At 35.5% G+C, this 16,490-nt stretch overlaps 1 protein-coding gene across 1 annotated transcript in view; it reads left to right on the top strand.

Moving 5' to 3' along the window:
- The window catches only part of LOC148940492 (uncharacterized), a 200,655-nt gene that overhangs the window by 145,682 nt on the left and 38,483 nt on the right, over positions 1-16,490 (top strand). The window contains exons 8-9 of the mRNA XM_089104870.1: positions 2,127-2,295; positions 11,121-11,315. Of these exons, the coding sequence (XP_088960996.1) occupies positions 2,127-2,295; positions 11,121-11,315 (364 nt within the window). The remainder of the gene's footprint in view (positions 1-2,126; positions 2,296-11,120; positions 11,316-16,490) is intronic.

Raw genomic sequence — 16,490 nt, 5'->3', positions numbered from 1 at the left:
ATTTGCATATGCTTACTTACCATAATCTTAATATCACATAAATTTATAAACTTATTATCAAAGTTAGTATATATATGAAATGCCACGCTTTCATTCTACCTGAAACCTCTGAAAAATATACAAACTTGAAGAGAAAAGTACGGATTTTTTGCGCCTATAGTCAAAATTAGTATATATATTAAAAGCTAAACTTCCAACCTATCTGCAACCTGACACCCATTGAAACTTATAAATATATTGAAGAGGAAAGTAAGAAAAGCATGTTTATTTACCTTACATGTAAATATACCTGCTTACTTCTGGCCTTTATAACAGAAAAATGACTAAACCTGTAGTTAAAATTCGTATACCTATGGAAAGCTCATTATAAAGTCTTGCGATAATTTTCAATCGATTGGCCTTCTCAAAATTTTCGCATTGTAGCTTTTTGGCGCTTATTAGGCCAAAATTCTTGCTTTGCGCTGAATCGTCGCTAGATGATAAATAAAGAACTTGTGAAAGGTGAAATCAAAGATAATCCCTTATTTTTTCATTATATCTAAAACCTGACATCATATAGAAAACCATAAGGACTTGTAGAGAAAATTAAGAAGAGTATGCTTATTTACCCAAAAAAATAAAATCCCACGCTACTGTTGGTTCAACTTTGGGACGGATGGTGCGGTTTCTGATACCCACTATATATGGGCATGCTCTACACAATGTGCAAGCCCACCTGGGGGGGGGGGGTTAAAATGAACGTGATACCTGTGAACCACTTTTGCCATCCTGATTATATTTCAATAGATCAATTGTCGTGACTATCAGTACTTGAAGTTTCATTATTTTTAAATTCTGTTGAAGGCCATCTTTAACCTTTACTACTACAATACCCGTTTAAAATTAATAGTGCAAGCTCAAGAAACGATGGAATCATTCATTCTTATGCACTGTAAACAAAACAATATCTTTTTGTAATTAAGCTTGAGGAAAAATGCCACTCATTCATTTAACAAGGAAAAAAATTGTTCATAAATCATTTGTATTTGCAAATATCTACTGGTTAATGAACATGTACCGCAACCAATCTTCATTGAATGATTGTGAGAATGAGTTATCAGCCAGCAGCTTAAGATAGAAAATTAAGGCCATGGACGAATCTGCTAAATTAACTAATGATCTATAGATCAGATCCTTCGTGACTGTGCTGTCGAAGTGGATATTCACCAGGAGTGGCCTTTGGCTGGGTAGTTGGACTTTACCTCCCCAGTGCAAAAAATTATTTTCATAATGACGAATGCTCGCTTTCCTTCTGTTTCAGATCAAGGAAGGAAAATTCATTGCTTTGGTCGGCAAAATTATTTTTTAACTAGATATAACCTTTCTGTTTATGTAAGGGGATCCCCACTCTGTCGCCTGGCTTATATCCCAGACCGCCATTATTTCTGGAAGGTGTTTTTTGAAAGTAGGCACCTTCTCATATTATTTGCTGGTAGGAATTAACCATTGGTTTCTTTTTCGATGGATATATAAACGAATCTTTTTTTTTCGTTTCTTTTTTTTAATGAATAGAAAATCGTCAGGTTAGGCGAGACAGAGAATCAGACACATCAGCCGGAATCCACTTAAGGGCCAATCACAGTGAGGTTTGCTAATACTGACGTTTAGCTAGCGCTAATTCCGGCCAATCAGGTTTTTCGTAGAATTTTCACATTGGCCAAAATATTTTGAATGGCTCAAATTAGCGCTAGCTAATTCTCAATATTCGTAAACACTCACTCACTGTGAATGGGCCTTTAATCACGTCGCCTGATTATTTTCGCCTACATAAAATTTCCGTTTTCTGTCAGAACTGAGCTTGAGACTTTAAATAATTGATTTAATTATTTGATAAAAATAATTTTGTCAGTTGATTAGTTGGTTAATGCGTTTAACTGATTTAATAGCATGAGTGTGAATAATTAGTGGTTTAATAATAAATATTGTATGAATTTTATTAACTGATTTAATATTATGAATGTGATTTAATTAACCAATTAATTAATTAAATAATTTAATAAATTACAATTTGGTTAGCAGACTGCTTTGATAAACTTTCATAATAATGTGATTAATGATAATTTCATTTAATAAGGCATTTTTTATAGGTTACAGTCCAATTTGGACAGATGTAAATCCTTAGAAACAGAGTTTGTGGCACTTCGCCTAAGCCTATCAACAGCTGAGGAAAACTTATCCGATGCCAATGATGAGAAACGATGCTTGGAAAAGGATGTTCGTCTTTTAACCATTGAAATACAACAGGCTGAAGCTAAGGTAAGAAGTTCCATCATATATCACTCAAACTGACAAAGACTTTGATTTCAAATGATTTCTTTAATACCGAAAATATGTGCTACCATCTCAAAACAAATCGTAAAAAATTACTTAAATCTTTTTGGCTAATCTGGCATAACAGGTCTATGCTGAATTTATAGAACTTTCGTCATTTATTTGCTCAAGCCTTCCTAATTGTGCATTTAATGTGTTTTAGGTAAATTAATTATAAAAGGACTTTTTTCATTTAAAATTTGGACTTGTATCCTCACTATATAGATAGAAAGTCTAGGACTCCCCGTTATATTGTGGCAGTAGGAAATTTTGTATTGATGGGAAGGATGTCAAATGAAGTGTAATTTTTCTTTAGTATGTCTTTTTGTATATGGCTTTAGTTGGCTTTTAAATACAGATTATTATTATAGATAGAAAGTTATTGTCGTGGAACAACAGCAGGACCGTATCCAGGGAGAGGTACCCGGTTTCATCCCCCCACCCCTTGAAATTTTTGTCCAAGTCGTATGAAAGTAACAAAACTGAAGATAAAGAAATTTTTCTTGCGTTTTGTAAAGTTTCCTTAGTATCCCTGTCCCCCGAAGAAATGTCCTGGATACGGCCCTGAACAGAAGCAAATTTTCTTTGTCCGACTTGTTTTCGGAAGTTTTTTTTGTACTTTGTTCCTTTGATGGGAGCTAAACAAGGGGTAACATTTATCTTGACGCTGAAATCAAAATCTAATGGAGGAATAAATCGGGTATGGTAATTTAAAATATGAATGGTAATAATGGTAAATATAAATGGTAGAATATGGTAATTTAAATATGTCATTTTTTGTCAAAGTAATATTCTGGAGAAGCAATCATCCCTCTAAACGATTGCTCGATCGATTGCTTCAACTGATTGCTTCGCTCCTCTAGAGAAAATCTTGTCGAGATTGCCATCTAGATTTTCTAGATTCTAGATTTTCAAAATCTTATCGAAGATCTTCAGATTGCTCCACTCATCGAGACAAAATATTATATAAAGTTTCAGATTCTAGATTTTCAAATCCTTGTCTAATAATTTCAGAGATTGCTCCGCTCCTCTAGACAAAATATTATATAAAGTTTCATCTAGATTTTCTAGATTCTAGATTTTAAAAATCTTGTCGAAGATCTTCAGAGATTGCTCCACTCCTCTAGATATAATATTATATAAAGTCTCATCTAGATTTTCAAATTCTTGTCTAATAATTTCAGATATTGCTCCACTCCTCTAGACAAAATGTTATATAAAGTTTCATCTAGATTTTCTAGTTTCTAGATTTTAAAAATCTTATCGAAGATCGTCAGATTTTGCTCCACTCCTCTAGGCTATACTAAATCTTAAGTGTATCTCAAGACGAATAGAATCAGCTATTTTAACAATTGTATTATATTCCTTTTTGCTCAAATACAGAATTAATTTGGATTGTGAGCTTTTGATATAAAAATTTTATTTTCTCACTTCAAAGACTATTTAAAAAACTACTACTTAGATACAACAATTAGCAATTTATATTAAAGTAACAGTTAATAATGTAGTAATAGGAGTGTAAACAGCTATGTGAAATTGTTCTCAGGTAATTTGTAATTTACAACCCTTTGAATTACTGCACGAAGTATTGGCAGTGGAATATTTTACTTCATAATTTGTTTTGCACCTTGGGTAACGGCACACACTCTTGGTGGATCCTCTTTGTCCTCTTTCTTTTTTTTGGGGGGGGGGGGCGGAAACTAGTTCGAAATTTCTTCATGAACTCTCGTAATAATTTTCTTATATTAATTAATTGACTTCATATTACTTTTTTCTATTTTATTGCAAAAAAAAAAAAAAAAAAGCAGAGTTTACAAATTTATATTATTTGCTGTGTGTACCTGTTTACTCTTTTTTCTTTTCAATTATAAAGGCAATGAGACAAGGCTGTGTCCAGGATTTTTGTTCTGGGGGGGGGGGTATAAAAAACTTTTCAAACGCATCAAAAATTTGCTTATATATTTTTTTTTTACTTTTTGACGAGTCTGGCAAAAAAAAATCTTTTTTTATGGGGAGGGGTAGGGGGGGGGGCTCAAGCCCGGTATCGACTGGCGTAATTTCGTCAAAATCTTGGGGGAGGGGGAGTTGGAGCTAGTTTTCCCAAATCAAGTAAAAATGACAGTAAAAACCGAAAAATCAATCATATAGTACCATAAAGGCAAAGATGTACTAAAGAAAACTGACCTGTTTCTCTGGATACTTGAATTATGCAGGCTAATCTCAATTTTGACGATTCAAAGATTTTTGAAGAAGCTAAATTTCAGCTGGGAGGACAAACTAGATTGTTGGGGGGGGCAGCTGCCCCCTGCCCCTTTGCAAATGACGCCCCTGTCGGTGCCCCCTCCCCCTGGATACGACCTTGCAATGATTCATAGATTTACACAATTGTGCTTTTTCGAAAAATGGTTGGTTTTGCGTTTTTATCAGATAAGCGTTTTTTGGCTGCAATTCTGTTTAGAATTTCACCGTTTTCGGTTTAACAGCTAGGACTCATCCAATTTATATGGATAACGCCGCACGCGCTGTGTGTGAGCCGTTTCAGATCAGAGAAAAATGAAGCTACATCTGCTTTGGATTAAAGCCCTCTATTGTTTCCTGCCTGAAAACTCTTTAAAGCTATTCAACCTGATTGTGCTTGGGTCAATTGTGACTTAAAAATTAAGAACAAAAATGTGTAAATATGATTTAAGCCCCCCTCCTCTCCCCCCACCCCCTACCGCGTAGTTTCATGGATGCACGCATATTACGGGGCCTTGTCATTGTTGCTCATGTACTTTTTTTTATGTATTTTTGTGTCTTTATTCTGGGTTTTGTTAATTATACACGTTCAGTGCGAGTAATGTATGCATTCTGCCTGGTCTTATATTACATCATTTACGGTAAATCAAAATACGTTTTGTGTACATGTCGTGTGAAACGTGTGTCCGAGCCATATTATAGTAACACATACCAATGAACAGAAAATTACGTCCAACAATAGTGCCAACAATCTATCATATACATATCAGTTGACCTATAACATGTATAAACAGAACACGATTATGCTGATTTTGGAATATTTACAATATCCGTTTTATATTCTGGAGCGTCAATCTCACATTTCCCATATGTGTACAACCGGAAGTTTACATCAGGAAATCCTTAGAAAAGAGGGTTCTTTCTAGATATCTTTGCTACTAAATAAGGAAAATCACTCCCTTGAATATAAATCTGTTGTGAAAGAGATTATATTTGTGGTCAATTTATGTAGTGTCGAATAAAGCATAGCCAATGGCTTTGTGCACACTGAAGGACTCAGGGGCGCCAATTGGAGTGGGGGAGAGGCTAATTCTGAAAAACACCCTTTTTTGGTAATTCTTTTTCAAAAAATGATAATTTAGTTTAGTATATTAATGCTATTCGATACTGAAGTAACCAATTATCAGTTTTTATTCAGTTAATTAATCGTTCCTAATGCTTCTTACCATTCTTGAACACAAACGACAACCTTTTTTTAAACAAATTTCGTTAATTTGACAAAAAACGGATTTTTTTTTTCCTGTTGTCAAAAGACGACAAAATTTCAACAGGGTATCAACATTTCACAAATCAAACGCCTGCCGTATCGACAGAGAATCAAATTAAAGGTTAAAATTTTCCGTCGTGTCGACAGAGATCCAACGAGGTTTTGATTTTACATCCTTGCCGGTGCTCTTGACTCCTTATTTCAACTATGGTATACACGAAATGACCAAGTGCGTAACCCCTTGAATTGAATCTGCAATATAGTGACTGAAGACAAATAAGAATTAATTTAATTTAATTATTACCAACGAAATATAAAGTATATGAAATGCTTGTCCGTTTTTGGCTTAATATGTTTCAAAGTGTCAATTTGTATGTTCATTCACGCATAATTCTAATTAAAAAGCTATTACAACTGTTTAAGATCTGCAACCGAGTTAGCTTGAAATACAGCTGAAAGATTGCTTCGTTATGTTTCGTGCAGATGTTACTATGGTAACTAAGAAAACTCTTACCTACACAGAAAAAAAATATTTGTATCGATTTCATATTTTAGTTGAAATGGGTAGTTGACGTCACACGTTGTCTGAATCAGTGTCTCTCATCCTTTTTCTGATGGGTAGTCCTGTTTCAAAATTTTACCACCGTTTTGCGCATGACAGAAGTGTACCACACGAGGTGCGAGAATATGCTGTATAAAAGAAGTGTGCCGACGCATAATGAGGAGTGTGCCATATACAATTGGTGGAAATGGGCTACCCCTGGCCCTTTTTGGTCTAATAAATACCGGACTTTTATTTGCGTTTCTTAAGAGATTAATTTAAAAAAAAACTTCCCGAAAAAAAAAGTTTTTCAAAGCAAAGTAAAGGCAAAAAGGCTGGTTACACTCTGGTCACTTTCGACTCTTAACAGGGCCGTATCCAGGATTTTTGTTCAGGGGGGGTTTACTAATTTTTGACTTTTTTGGGGGGGGGGTTTACTAATTTTTTACTCAGTTTTCGACTAATTTTACTGATTTTTACCTAGGTTTTACTAATTTTCGACTTATTTTTGACTCGGTCAAAAAATTTGGGGGGGGGGGGGGTTCAAACCGAGTAACCCCCCCCCTGGTTACGGCCTTGAATCTTAAAAAGAGCAAAAGATATTTCGATTTCCAATCGAATGAGCCAACTCCGAAGTTTATACGACCAAGTTTTCCACAGAAACTATATGTTTCTATGGTTTAAACTTTATAACGATGGGTAACAATCATTATTTATAGTCCTTTCCCCGAGGGCTGGATAGGGGGGGGGTCAAACCGGGAACCATAGTTATTTGATATTTGGATTAGTTTGAACAAAATGGCTATGTCCAAATTTGGATCCGATACATTTATGGAAAAGACGGAATGGGGGGGGGGAAGTCGTCCTCCGATCACTTTTGACTCTTAAAAGGGGCACTAGAACTTAAAATTTCCAGTTGAATGAACCTCCTCTGAAGTTTATATGACCACCTTTCCATATGAAGTTCCTCTGGGAAATAGAAATAACAAAACATTGAAGCCTAATGACCTTTACTATAGCGTTGTCATATCAGAGCAGCGCTATAGCGTTGGCTCTGATTGCTCATTTCAGAACTAAAAAGAAAATCTTAATTAAACTGAATGGTTGCCCAATCTCCGCCACATATGATCTTCATCTCAGACTGACACTTGCTCCACCACGCTTAGAACACATCGTGACACGCTTGCGCCACCTTCAGCCTCTTCGTGTCATGTGCGGCTCACTTACACCACGCGCGGCAAGAGTCATCTGATATACACGATTTTGGAATTGGATTAGCCCCTCGAATTGAAATGTTACGGAGAGCTTAATTAAGCTAAGATAGCCCCCTTTGTTTTAAATAGAAAAAGAAACTTATATTGGTTTCATGTTTTTGTGTAAATGTTATTGACGTCACTGCTGGTGTAGTCTAAAATAGTGTTTCTCAACTTTTTTTTGTTCCAAGATTGAACAGAACCTTATTTTCATTTCTTTGGATTTCTTTTATTAGAGCTCTAAATAAAGCTTAATTAAGCTACTAGAAACAGCTTAATCAAGTTCTTCTGACAAAAAAAAGGTGTTTGTCTTCACAGAAAAGAAAGCCCTTATATTGATGTCGTATTTTTGTTGTAAACGTATAATTAACATCACTTCGAGTCAAGGCCGTATCCAGGGGGGTTAGGGGGTTTGCTCCCCCTCCCCCCCGAAATGCTTGTCCGATTCGTAAAAACGCCACAAAAATGAATTATAAGAAAAATTTTTTATATGCGTTTTTAAAAGTTTTTTTCTGTGGACCCCCTCCCCCCCGAAAAAAATCCTTTTGTACCCCCCTCCCCCCCCCCCCCCGAAAAAAAAATCCAGGATACGGCCCTGCTTCGAGTATAGTATAAAACTGTGCTACTCAACTTTTTTCCTTCTAGGATACAGCTGACTTCATTTACTTTTCATATGGTTTATTATTTTAGAACTAAACTTAAACTTATAAGAGTTCTTTTTAAGAGTTTAGAGAAAAGAATGAAAAAAGAGCTTCCCTTAAATCGCTTCAAATTCTCCCTTAAATCTGTGACGGCTCCATCTGAAATTGTCCTCAAAACCTTGCCTTAATAGTCTTCTGAAATTGTGCATTAAATTGCTCCATGAGACCTCTTAAGTTTTTCTGTCGAAACATCATAATTGTGAATTGCGACTTTGCATTCATGGAGAAAAAATTCAGGAGCACGTTGCGGTCGTAGCGCCATCTTGCAGCATCCTGGAGGGTGGCTTATATTGTGGAACATGGGTCAACCAATCTTGATCATTTATCTTCAAAGTGTTTCCTTGTCAGAATCTGTACCATATGTCCATATCACTAAAAGGGTGGAACCAATAGCTCATTAGTATATTATTGAAATTTAGCTTTTATACTAAGTGTACTGTTTGAATTGTATAATGTAAACTCAAAATGTATATTAACTTTTACCACCTTAGCAGGGCCGTATTCAGGATTTTTTTGGGGTGTGTTTTACACAAGGATTTTTTTCGGGGGGAGGGGTATACAAAAAAGCTCAAAAACACATGCAAATTAGTTTATGTGCATTTTTTTATATGTTTTTACAAGTCTGGCAAACATTTCAAGGGGGTGATCAAACGCCCTCCCCCCCTGGATACGGCCTTCCACCTTAGTCAACAGCGTTTCCATTTCTACAGATTTATCCGGAGGTTTGCGGAATTTTGCTCCCTACTACAGAAAAAAGATATAGTCAAAGAATCTACGGAAATTGTTACCTTAGTCAACAGCGTTTCCATTTCTACAGATTTATCCGGAGGTTTGCGGAAATAACTAAGGAAAATTCTTGAGAAATCTTCAAGTTTGAGTCAAAAGAATTTTTCAAAAATGCTATTTTCCTCTCTGAAATTGAGAGCTGATCAAACGAAGCTAGAATCTGCTCTAATTGGATAAATTGGCGCATAAACATGCGAAGAGCAAATATGTATTATAGAAATCGGAATGTCAATGCAAACACAGGAGAGAAAACAGTTGATATTTTTGTATAAGATATTGTATCTGAACTCATAAGATAAAGCTGTGATCTATTCATCTATGGATTAACGACATTCATTGACTACTAAGGTCCTTGTGTCTGAAAATTTGTTTAACCGTAAGCTCCCCGGAGTCATCGTGGCTGAGGTTGCAGTGGTAGACCCCTGACCCTAACCCAAGCCAAAGGATTTGCTATATTCAGAATGACATAGGATCACGATTCTAGTGTGCCATTCACTCTGATAGGGTGGCCCTAATAAGCCTACAAGGAAGGAGATAGGATAAAAACTCAAATTTTTGCCGAAACCGTGATTACTTTGTTAGCACACATCAGGTTCGGCCAGAGCGGCATTTCCCCTTCGTGTGTTTGGCCCTTAACGGATGAAGTCTTATATTCTTTAGCATCGTTTGGTCATGCTTTTAGGTGTTGGATGTTGTAACATTTGAAAGAGTTTGAAATTGCGAGAAATTTTAACTTGAAAATGGCGCGCGTCAACTGATTGCCTTGAAGGCAAACACTTGATCAAAAATTATTATTAGTTCAAAGGCTCATTTTAATTTAGTATCATCAGAAAATAAGGAGTTTCAGCTGACAGATGTCAATTTTGTAACAGTGTAGACAAGGTTTGCAGTGTAGACAGTTCGAAGAATGGAGCACCAAATTGGTGGGGCCTTAATTTTGGATATATATTTTTCATTTAGGTTACGTCACAAACATCCTTACGTCCAGTACCCTAATATTTTCAATTTCTTCAGTTAATAAAATGAAGTGAAAGTTGCTTCGCGAAAGAGTTTAATCTGTTTTAAAAAATTTTAAATAATATAAATTTAGGCCTATAGATGCATATTTATTTATTTATCTGTATTTTTTATTTTTCCTGAAAATTGGCATGATACTATTTTCCGGTGTGAAAAAACTATCTAGATAGGTTACAACTTCGGGAAAATTGGTTTAGGGCTTTAATTTTGGAGAAAAAAAATAGTTCGTTTCAATTACGTCACAAATACCCTTACGTCCAGTACCCTAATGGTTATAGTTTCTAAAGCGATTATAGTGCAATAAAATTAAAGTTCCTTTGCGAAGAGTACTGTTTTTTTTAACAGTATAAAGGTATAAATGTATATTTATTTATTTATCTGTAAATTTTTCCGGAAAACATGCATGATACTATTTTCCGATGTGAAAAATAAACAATCTAGATAGGTAACAACTTTGATACTTTTTTCTAGGGCCTTAATTTTGGAAAAACATTTTTCTTTGAATGGCGTCATAAACGCCCAAGTGTCCAATAGGCCTACCCTAATAGTTTTACTTTCTACAGCAAATAAAACGAAATAAAATAAAATGAACAAATGAAATGACTTGTGAGCTTTTCTGCAGTTTTAAAATGTAACTCCCTGATATAGCCTTCCCCATATAAATGAATCAAGTTGGACTAATATTTTTGTTTAAGAAATAAACTTTAAGCAGATTGAAATGCTTGCACATCTAGTTCTCTACTAAATTTACAGGGTCTTATGAAGTCAGAACACAGCCTGTCCATCTAAAGAAAGATAAAACATCAGCTGAGAATGTAGTTCTGTAAAATAATTCTAAATCTTTTACTAGAACATGCTTTTGGGCTTTTAAGTCTAACTCCATGTGTACCCTGGCCCCATCACGGGTGTTTAAATTCATTCTCTAAACTGGTCTATGACGTACCATTCATTTGTTTTTGTTGATTTAGATTCAAAAGGTGGAAGAAGAGCTGTTATTAGCTCAGAATGAGAATGAGGACCTGACTTCTTTGCTGATGAAAGAACAATCAGAAGTATGCCGAATGAAGCAACAGCTCGAGGATCTTGAAGCGGCACTAGCCTATGAAAGGGAACAGAAAAATGAATCGAGACAGTCTCTTGAAGAAATTACAAGAATGTTACAGGTAAGTGTTTAGTCGTTAGGACCATTCATGGAGGTGGGAGCGAAGAGTTTGGGAAACACATAAGAGCAGAAACTAGCGCTAGTTTCGTCACCAGTGCCATCTAGTGTTTGGTGACTTTCTTTGGCTCAAAACTAGTGCATTATTGTCTCTTCAGGTACTTTAAAAGGCCAAAGAAGGCCAAGTTCTGTCCTCAGTAGGCTTACCAGTTTAAAAACAACTAGCCTAGTTGACCAGCCGAGATTTCTTCAAGATAACTCCCGTCTATTTTGAGCAGACTGGATTTTGATTAAAAAAAAAAAAATAAACAAAAAAAAACGCTGACTAATTATGACTGCATTATAAATGTCAGCTTTAATCCTGTATTACTGCAAATTCGTCATATCAGTTATTCAGCTTCGTTTGAAATTTCTACTTTCTTAATAATGTTGCTAGACATTTCAATATAAGTGACAACAAAAGTTTTCTGTCCTTGTCTTTCAATGTTAAATCACCGAAGAATCAGCTCTTGTAGATTTCCTATTCTCTTTGGTGGGTTGGTTGGGGGGGGGGGTCAAACTAAAAGACATGTGCCACATAATTTGGCAATTCCAATGGCGTAATTCTCTTAGAAAAGCTTGTATTATATCTTGCTTCCTCAAACAAAGCTCGTTAAATCAATTTGTCATGCCGTTTTTCTTAGCTTATCGGGGTATTCAGATGCTCAGAGGATTAATTGAAATTATATCAGATGCTAAATGCATTAATTTGAAATTATATAGGCTTTCTAAAATTCGCCTGTATGCGTCCAAATTTAAGCCCAATTTTAAGCATTTAACTGCTAAATTCTACCAGAATAAGGCTACAAGCCTACCTTTAGGCTATGTAATCCATTTCTGGAAGTTTCATTAATATAGGTTAGGCTCACTCAAATACTTTTCAAGATAGTAAAAAAGCTCATTAGTTAGAATCTGACAAATTGTTAACTCAATAGAAGACAGCTTACTCAAATACCAGCTCCTTGATTAGCTGGACGCATAATCATTATGTACCAATACTAGTTTGCTTCCTCTTGTATAAGAAGCCCAGATTGGTCCAAAATGATGATAGCACATTATTGAAATTGATGTATTTCTAAGCACAAGTGTGAATGACACTTCATGGTAAGAAAATAAAGACATTACCGAGGAAAGATGCTAATAAGTTTGAAAGGGAAGCTATGGATATGTCATACCTTACGATACCCTCATGCCTCATGCTAAAAGGACTTAAGAATATTTTCTTCGTTATATGTTCTCGTTTTGCCCTTCCAGGGATAGTCAGAAGTTGAAGGTTACAGATGTTAACTTTTTTGCTCCTTTTGCAAATAACTTTGCTCCTTTTGCTCCTTTTTGCTCCTTTTGCTCGTTTTGCAAATAACTTTTTTGCTCCTTTTGCAAATAACTTTGCTCCTTTTGCTCCTTTTGCAAATAACTTTTTTGCTCCTTTTGCAAATAACTTTGCTCCTTTTGCTCCTTTTTGCTCCTTTTGCTCCTTTTGCAAATAACTTTTTTGCTGATTTTGCAAATAACTTTGCTCCTTTTGCTCCTTTTTGCTCCTTTTGCTCCTTTTGCAAATAACTTTTTTACTCCTTTTGCAAATAACTTTGCTCCTTTTGCTCCTTTTTGCTCCTTTTGCTCCTTTTGCAAATAACTTTTTTGCTCCTTTTGCAAATAACTCCTTAAGTAACTCCTTTAAGTAACTCCTTTTGCAAATAACTCCTTAAGTTTGTCGTTAAACAGCCATAAAATGACTGCTAACATTCAAATTTAACCCCCTCCTCAAATACATTAGATGCAAGGAAATTCTGGCTGTGTCCATGAGATCTTGAAATGTCCTTTGTTGCCATTTTAATATACGTGGGCTTTCCGAAATTGTCACATTTTTGACATTATTTACGTTAGGCTTTGGGCACGAGAATTTTTTTATTTAATTTCTCATCGTTTTCAAATAATCCCTAAGAAATAAACCTCCCCCTCCATGGAAACCCCCTCCCCCACGAAAAAATCTTTTTCTTTTTAATAGACTTTTTTCTTATTTAATTTCTGATTGTTTTTCAGGCCATGGCGGAATCCCGACTGTGTGGAAATTTTTTCCCGGAAATCCCCCTCCCTAAAGGAAAGTTTCTCCCGCGGGGAATTTCCCGAAGCAGAATTCTCCCGCGGGGAATTTCCCGAAGCAGAATTTCTGCTGGTGATAATTCCCACATGGAGAACTTCTCCCGTGAGAAATCCCCCCTCGTAAAAAATCTCCCAGTGAATTCCAACTCCGAAGAAAATTTCCCGAGAGTATCTCCACGTTTAAAATGGGTCGCCAACGAGAAAGTAAGCCATAAAAACGAATTTCGCCTATGAATTCTAGCAAATTTTCCAACTATAAAATTTTCTCTGGAAAGAACAGCCCTGGAAACTTCCATCCCAATAGGAAATTTTTCTGTAAAAAATCCGCCCCCCCCCCCTAAAAAGTGTCCTTATACTACCCAATAACAAATAATATGTGTAAACAATGGGCGAATATCCTAACTTGTGGCCCTTCCTCTGGGGGCTGGGGTGGCTCATGTCTTCCCCAAAGTCATAGTTATTGCACTTCTCAACTATACTGAACAAAATTGATATCTCAGAATTTCGATCAGGCGACTTTGGGGAAAAAGGGCGTGGGAGGGGGGCTAGTTGCCCTACAATTTTTTGTTACTTAAAAAGGGCGCTAGAACTTTTACTTTCTGTTTGAATGAGCTCCCTCCCAATGTTCTACGACGATTGGTTCGGCACGATCGCCCCTGGGAAGAAAAAAAAAACATGCATCCGTGATCTTTCTTCTGGCAAAAAATACAAAATTCCACATTTTAAAAATGGGAGCTTAAAAACTCTACAGGAGGGTTTTCTGATACGTTGAATTTCACGGTGCGATTTTCATTAATATTCATTGACGTTTTGGGGATGTTTCCTTATTTGTTCAAAAATCAGCTGAATTTTCTCAAGCTCGTAGCTTCTGATGGGTATCACTAAACTTAATAAATTTTATATATTTGGAATCAACATAAAAAGCCAATTCTTTTGAGGTATTTATTGATATCACAATTCCGTGTTTAGAGTATCGGTTACTATAGAGCCGAGTGGCTTCTTACTTATAGTTCGTTACTACGAACTGTTTAATTGTTAAACGGCGATTAAACGAACGTGAACAGTTAAAGTTGATTTCCCCTCCTACCAGGTATATTGGTCCCCTCCTCAAGTGAAATTTCAGCTATGTCGTTGTGATGTTTAACCTTTACCTTCATCCTTACGTACATGAACTTTTGAACATGCTTATATTTGTCGTTAAACTTTGGACAGAAGAATATTTGAACCCTTTATACTTGTGTAAAGTTTATATGTATATAAAAAAAAAAACTTTGCTTTTGGGGTATTTGGAAGCTTCTATTTTTTCCTTTGTGCGTTGTGTCCTCTTTTCTGGCCTACAAATGTAGTTGGAAATTTGAGGTTAAAGGTATCAAAATTGTTTCTATAGAATCTTGGATGCCTAGAAACAATTTCCTTTTGCAAATAACTGCTTCTAAATAACAGTCAAAGAACCCGAAACATATTTTTCGCTCTTCTGTTAATACCGCAACCGACCTCTAAGGGTTAGCGCTACTTTTGCTGATGATAGGTTTAAAATCACTAACCATCCCTAATGAAACAATGCGGTATTTCTGTTGTTTTGGCTCGCTGCCTTTAAAGTTGGTAGATTATGTCATTGACAAGATTAGTGTCTTATTTTGCAGTAATTAATGACGTCACAAATCTTGTTATAGTTTGGCTATGTCAAGCCTAAGCGTCGTATTGGACATTTTCAGCTGGTCAATGCTAGCAGGGTTGCCACCTGGAACATGTGCTACATACAAAGTAGCACTTTTTCTCTTATATAACCAAATCGAAAATATAGACATATAAGATCTAATTACATGATGTGTCTCACATCAAAATATATGTGAGAATGCATGACATTCTCTTGAACATTTTTGACATTTTGACATTTTTTTTAATGCATGACAGCAATCTAAATGCATCTAAATACGGAATATGCGCGTGCGCGTACATTTTCCCATTCAGTGGTCTGATCAGGTCAGGATATGTTTTTATTCCTTTGCATACAAAAGATTAAAAAAATTGACCTAAAAACTAATCTAAGTACACCTAAATGTACGGAAAATCTTTTTGACTGTAGTGCCGAAATTGCTGTGTAGCACGAAAATTAGGCAATTGTAGCACTTTAGGACTGACTTTGGTGACAACCCTGAATGCAGGCCAAGGTTTTGATTCCAGCTGCCGTAAGATAGGCTCCAGTACAACAGCAAAACAAAAAAATGAATGGACTAAATAGAGAGAAATATAAAAAAGGCAGAACGAAAGTTCAAATATAATAGCTATAGAATAAAATATATAAAATTGAAACATTCACAGTAAGGTGAATTAATTGATTACTTATAATAAGAGTTCGAAACATTTTTTTCTTAATTAGCGAGAGACTACCCACATTATATGTTGAAATTCAGGTTTGTTTATTAACAACGTTTGTACAACAATAAAAAAACACAAGCATAAATGACCCCCCCCCCTGCTAATGCACTCCATGACCAGGAAAAATGGAGAAAGAGGAAAGAAAATTAAAAAATATATCAAACAATAAAAAGAAAAAGATAATCAACTCAATTCAGACTAATTAATCAACTCAAATCAGACGATATTATACTCCGCAGACCTGGCAAAAGAAAAACACAATAGAAAAAGAGATGAGATCCGGGAGTTAAATAGGCAAATGTCGTTTTTCCCAGAATGGGGCTTGCTTTCTATCTACAGTTTTGAGGAACAAGAAAAAAAGGATCTCGCCAAAAATCGTCTTCATACTTGCCTGAATTAAATAACAGCATTAATTTTTCATTATTAAAAACAAGCATAACTATTGGAAAGGTGTGGCCAAATATTTTGTGATCGCAAGACATAATACTAATGGTAATGCGACAGAAGAAAAAAAGTAAAAGTTGTTTCAGTCACTAAAGGTTAGCTAGTCATTTTCCTATTGTGGTCATTTGCCAAATATTTTTCCATTTTGTGATAGATCTATAAAACAAAGCCGTACCCAGGATTTTTTTTTCCGGAGGGGGTTTTACTCAAAGGTTTT

Source organism: Artemia sp. Qi Xiang Cuo, chromosome 19, assembly GCF_049724085.1.
Source record: "Artemia sp. Qi Xiang Cuo chromosome 19, ASM4972408v1, whole genome shotgun sequence".
Lineage (NCBI taxonomy): Eukaryota > Metazoa > Arthropoda > Branchiopoda > Anostraca > Artemiidae > Artemia > Artemia sp. Qi Xiang Cuo.
The sequence above is the reverse complement of the archived record's forward strand: the minus strand, read 5'-3'. Positions and strand labels throughout refer to the sequence as shown.